At 31.5% G+C, this 6,103-nt stretch overlaps 1 protein-coding gene across 1 annotated transcript; it reads left to right on the top strand.

Moving 5' to 3' along the window:
* Positions 1-272: 272 nt before the first annotated feature.
* LOC145010949 (protein ROOT HAIR DEFECTIVE 3-like) lies at positions 273-5,994 on the top strand. The gene is made up of 23 exons (XM_078969541.1): positions 273-466; positions 1,031-1,180; positions 1,270-1,336; positions 1,410-1,512; positions 1,610-1,680; positions 1,820-1,883; positions 2,370-2,435; positions 2,518-2,565; positions 2,647-2,709; positions 2,810-2,866; positions 2,948-3,106; positions 3,198-3,266; positions 3,344-3,435; positions 3,527-3,605; positions 3,722-3,887; positions 4,025-4,149; positions 4,304-4,566; positions 4,668-4,764; positions 4,838-4,993; positions 5,099-5,203; positions 5,288-5,382; positions 5,526-5,622; positions 5,721-5,994. The coding sequence occupies exons 1-23, from the start codon at positions 463-465 to the stop codon at positions 5,820-5,822; spliced, it is 2,298 nt and encodes a 765-aa protein (XP_078825667.1). The 5' UTR covers positions 273-462; the 3' UTR covers positions 5,823-5,994.
* The last annotated feature ends 109 nt before the right edge of the window (positions 5,995-6,103 follow it).

Genomic DNA, 6,103 nt, shown 5'->3' with positions numbered 1-6,103 from the left:
CAACGGGGTAAATCACGACTTTTTTAGGCATTATGTCCTAATTTTAAAGTTAGTCAAACAAAATTGTATAGTTATTGCGTTATACCAACATTTGATATAATTATATAAATAACATAAATTTAAGTTGAATTATTTAATTATGTTTTTTTACAAACTTCGATTAATTTTTTGTCTATTATCACATTCAAAAAGAAATAAAATACTTTTTTGAGAATATTGCATGGAAAATCAGAGTGTACCGAACTTTAAATATTTATAAACATTCCCCTTTAATTTCTGAACCTTCAACTCCATGATCAGAACTTTCATGGCACCCCTTTCCCTACGAACACAATGACGAAGGTCCAATTGCCGTATTGAGGATCGACTTCCTTCAATCTTCATCGTCATCGAAACTTACTTTCAACGGAACCAATGACATATTCTTCGATCATCGTTTGATTCAATACACGAGACTCTACAATGGGTAATGCCATTTAATCTTTGTGTCCTTTTAAGTTGATGTCATCAGATGTGATCTTTCTCTTTATCTATCTGTTTTGTATTGGATGGTTACAAAATCGATTTAATTTCGGCAATTGAATTCAAATTTGTTACGTTGTTGAGCGTTTCAATGTCCATGACCACATTAATTGCCATCGTTTTCATTAACAACAAATTGATGTTCCTTTTTAGATGCATTTGTTTGACGATGAAAAACCTACGTATTTCTGATTCACATAGATTTTTTATCATCATAACTTGACATTATCACATTTGAGGCCGCATATTTGGTAAAATTTCAAGCAATTCATTAGCAGGTATAAACGCTAGTTGAATTTGGTCCACAAATTCCATTGTTAATTGAAGGGCGTTTTCTAGAATTAGTTGATCGACAAACATTCCAAGTTCCCATGATCACACCTAATTTAGGATTGAATGATTGTTGTTGTGATTGTGTTGCATTGCAAGTTTCTGCTTTCGAACTATGATGAAAAAGATAATGGGCTAATGATGTTATATATACCCGTATATATGTTCTCCTTTTCAGAATCAGCTGCCTCCTGTTGTTCTACCCACCTGATAGATGGAGATGGTACTTTTAATGCAGCTGGACTCGAGAAATTTATGAAGGAAGTAAAACTTTCTGAATGTGGACTTTCGTATGCAATTGTTTCCATCATGGGCCCACAAAGTAGTGGTATGTTAAAGTATATATATTAATATTGTGTAAGCTAAAGTAAGTCGGTATATATTGAATATTTTAAACACACCTATTGTTTTGAACAGGGAAAAGCACACTTCTAAATCATTTATTCCATACCAACTTCCTGGAAATGGATGCTTTCAAGGGAAGGCATGCATCCATTCCATTCACTTATTACTTTGGTTTTATCTCAAGTATTCTGACTGTGGTTCATTCATATTAGGTCTCAAACCACCAAAGGTATTTGGATGGCAAGATGCACTGGTATTGAACCTTGTACTGTTGTTATGGATCTTGAGGGTACAGATGGAAGAGAAAGAGGAGAGGTTGCATACTAATTAATACTTCTCTTTCATTGGTTGAATGATTTTACATTTGTACTATGACTTATTGTATTCAATAAGCTTTTGTTTTCATTTTCAGGATGACACTGCATTTGAAAAACAAAGTGCACTTTTTGCACTTGCTGTTTCAGACATAGTGCTTATTAACATGTAAGTGTACTGATAGCTTATATTGATATATATATATATATATATATATATATATATATATACACACACACACACACACATTATCTAGAAAGTTCTATAAACTTTTATCATGTTTCACAACGAAATTTCCTGTTATTAGGTGGTGTCATGATATTGGTCGTGAGCATGCTGCAAACAAACCTCTACTAAAAACTGTATTCCAGGTATATCATGTGTATTTCTTCTCTTCCTATATATATTCTTATACGGGTAAAATTCAAGAAATAGCAACGTACTTTATTTATTTATTTATTATAGCAACTTACTTCTATTTTTCTTTATTCCAACAATGTACTTCCAAATTTTCCTTTTAAACATTGTACTTTGTAAATCTACCTAATTATAACATTGTACTGTCGATTTCTTATTAGGATATTCTAATTTGAAAAATCTACCAAATTACAACAATGAAAATTACTTTGTGTTTGGATGATATTGCTATAATTGGGTAGGTTTATCAAAGTACAGTGCTTTAATAGGAAGAAATGGAAGTAGAATGCTCGAATATACAAGTAAATGAAAGTACATTTCTTATATATATATATATATATATATATATATATATATATATATATATATATATATATATATATATATATATATATATATATATTGGCCAACTTTCTTAAGTTAGGATTTTCCATTTTTAGGTGATGACACGATTATTTAGTCCACGGAAAACAACATTGATTTTTGTCATACGTGACAAAACAAGAGTAAGTGTGCTGTGATCACACTCATTTTTCTCAAAGTTTTCTGTTATTTCTTGTATAAAGTTTTCAATTTGTTTCTTTAAAGACTCCTCTGGAAAATTTAGAGCCTGTATTGAGGGAAGATATCCAAAAGGTAAAATTCTGTAAAGTAAAAAAATGATTATATAATTACTGAAGTCTTAAGTTTGATTTTCAAATGTTGTATTGGGTCTAGATATGGGATTCTGTACCCAAGCCAGAAGTCCACAAGGAAACACCACTAAAAGCATTTTTTAATGTAAGATACCAAAGATAGCACTTACTGTTTTGTTTCACTTTTTTTACTTACCATCTGTTGATTATTACATTTTTATCTTACCAATCAAATAAATGACCAGATAGAAGTTGTTGCTCTTTCTAGTTTTGAAGAGAAGGAAGAATTGTTCAAAGAGCAGGTAGAGCTTGTTAGTCTAATCACATTCTGTTTTATATAACATGCATTCTTTTAATTTTTCATTTTTTTAAAAAAATGGAAGGTGGGAAACCTTAGAAAAAGATTCTATCAATCTATTGCACCTGGAGGGCTTGCAGGTGACAGACAAGGAGTTGTTCCTGCTTCAGGTTTTTCTTTTAGTGCTGAACAAATCTGGAAAATTATCAAGGAAAATAGGGATCTTGACCTTCCTGCTCACAAGGTACAAGATTATGCAAAATTAAATGCTTATAGTAAATATTATAAATATACTTTCAGGGTGTTGTAGTTTTTCTTTTGAAATATTTGGGTAGGTTATGGTGGCCACTGTACGTTGTGAAGAAATTGCTAATGAGAAGCACTCCGCATTTGCTGAAAACAAGGTTCACTATTTGTTCTTGTTAAAATAGTTCCGATTTTTGTTTTATTTTTCATGTGAGAACTTAATTGTTTATTCCAGGAGTGGTGTGAGCTAGAGAAAACTGTAAAGAGTCAATTTGAGCCCCACTTTGGGAATAAGATTAGTTCACTACTTGACATTTACCTTGCAGGGTATGCTATGCACATATCCACTTCCTTAATGCATGTGTTTAAGTATATATATTTTTCTGATGTATTTATTTTATCTGCAATTTGTTTTCAGTTATGACAATGAGGCTGGGTTTTTCGATGAAGGTGTTAGGAATTGTAAGCGAAAACAATTAGAAGAGAAATTGTTGCAGGTAAATATCTTTGTGACATAATTTTAAATTGTCTTTTGTATTGCTGATAATAGATGTTGCTTCTTCATCACATCAAATTTCCTTCATTTTTCTTCTTATGTTATGTTTTTTTTAAGCTTGTTGAACCAGCCTACCAATCAACAATGCATCATATAAGGTCTGAGACACTGGAAAAATTCATAAAAGCATTTGAAGATGCTTTGAATAAAGGACAAGGGTTTAAAGTTGCTGCCCATGATTGCACAATCTCATCAATGAAATCATTTGATGAACAAAGCAAAGGTATCTATATATTCATTTGATCCCCAATAAATTCATTATATTATTATTAGATGAATGTTTTTATGCGTCATTGGAAAAACAAATGAAAATAGTTATTCGGTTTATGATTCTATGGGCTTTATACATTGAATCTGAAGGTGTGATTATTAAGCAAGCTGATTGGGACTCCTCCAAAGCAAGGGTTAAACTTTCTCATGACATCGATTCACATATTGCTGATGTAAAGACTGCTAAGATTTCTGATCTTACTGCATTATATGAGGTAATAATATGCCATATTTCATTTGTTAGACAATATAGAATAGAAGAATATAAGATAGGAGTTTGAAATGCTTTTAGTCTGGGAGTGATGCAAAAATTAGAATTTTTGGTCCCGGGACTCAAGTTCTCAACTAAATAAAGGAACTGTTATGCAGTCAAAAGTAAAGACGACATTATATGGACCTGTGGAAGCTCTTCTAGAAGGGGCTGCTGATGACACGTGGCATGCAATCAGGAAGCTTCTTAGAAACGAGAGCGAGACAGCTGTATTTGAGTTTTCTGATGCACTTTCTGGTTTAGAAATGGAAGAATCCGCCAAGAAAAATCTACTTTCAAGATTGGAGAATTATGCAGTAGAAGTAGTTGAAGGGAAGACTAAAGAAGAAGCTGCTAAAGTTCTAAACCGCATGAAAGAGAGGTATGTTATGTAATTCATTAATTATTAATTATTCCAACCCACCCCATGTTTTAGAAAGGTAGTTTTTGATAACATAATACTAATAAAATGCACACTCATAGGTTTACAACCATATTTAACCATGATAATGATCTAATGCCACGTGTCTGGACTGGAAAAGAAGATATTCGTGCAATCAATAAAACTGCCCGCACTTCTGTAAGAATTGAATTATTTGAACATTAGATAAAAAAATCATAAATATTGTTTTCTTATATAATGAATGTTTTAGTCTTTGAAGTTACTATCTGTGTTGGCGGCAATTCGCTTGGAGGATTATGGTGATAAAATTCAGGGTATACTACTTGTGGCTTTAGCTGATCCTGCCCAAGCGTCTGATAAAAACTCCAATGTTCAAGACCCTTTGGCAACAAGCAAATGGGAAAAGGTAGGTATATAACTTAACTTATGTGATTGTAATTCATTCTTTGAAATTTAATGATCCTTATATTGTATATATGTTTTTACCTTTGGTTAATTAATTTACACCTAGATTCCAGCAGACAAGACGTTGATAACTCCTGTCCAGTGTAAATCTTTATGGACCCAATTTCAAAAGGAGACAGAGTATGCAGTCAGTCAAGCTATTTCTGCCCAGGTGTGATGTTGTTATTTTAGGGGAGATAGGTTTGGGAAAATAATGTGATTTCTTATTAAATGAATGCCTTTTGTTTTCTTCCAGAAAGCTAACAAACAAAATAACAACTGGATGCCTCCTCCATGGGCTATCCTTGCCTTATTTGTGTTAGGGTTCAATGAATTCATAACTCTTTTAAGGTTATTTTCTTTTCATTTCATTTCAGCATATCATATTTATCTATTCAACTATTTTGACTGACTCAGTACCAAATTGTAATATATATATATATATATATATATATATATATATATATATATATATATATATATATATATTTCAGGAATCCATTGTACCTGATCTTAATTTTCATCACCTTTTTGCTTATAAAAGCCTTATGGGTTCAAATGGACATAGCTTCCGAATTCCAACATGGCGTGGTTAGTTATTTTTTCATTCTGGTTAAATGCAAGAATATCAATGTAGTTTCATTGATTTGCTTATTATTTATAACAAGCATCCTACTTTCCTATTACAGTTTCATGGGTTTCTCTCGTTGTCCACTAAGCTTATTCCAACCATCTTGAACCTCATTAGAAAACTCTCCGATGCTGGCCAACGCCAACCACCACCACACTAAAGTAATCCCCAAACACATTGATGAATTAGTTCATCTTGGTAAAAACAAAAATTATATTTGTTTTTGTATTTTATTGTACAGATATGTATAGTTTTACTATGTTGAACTAAGTTTAAGTTTGATTAATATTGTATTGGAACTATTTATTTATTGAGATAATATCTAATACATTTTGTAACAAACCAAAATAATCCCTAAGCTTCTTTGTAAGAATTATAAAGCTTTTTCTTTTAAATTGATTGTATTGGTTTCCGTTATTTAACATATATTTAGATAAAAAA

This window comes from Lactuca saligna, chromosome 8, assembly GCF_052625555.1.
Source record: "Lactuca saligna cultivar CGN05327 chromosome 8, ASM5262555v1, whole genome shotgun sequence".
Taxonomy (NCBI): Eukaryota; Viridiplantae; Streptophyta; class Magnoliopsida; order Asterales; family Asteraceae; genus Lactuca; species Lactuca saligna.
Note: the sequence above shows the minus strand (reverse complement) of the source record. Positions and strands in the feature narration are given on the sequence as shown.

Excerpts from the sequence above, each read along its gene's own strand:
- LOC145010949 (XM_078969541.1), top strand. Across the intron at positions 1,181-1,269 it reads CATGGGCCCACAAAGTAGTG|GGAAAAGCACACTTCTAAAT; the intron begins GTATGTTAAAGT and ends TGTTTTGAACAG. Across the intron at positions 1,337-1,409 it reads ATGGATGCTTTCAAGGGAAG|GTCTCAAACCACCAAAGGTA; the intron begins GCATGCATCCAT and ends CATTCATATTAG.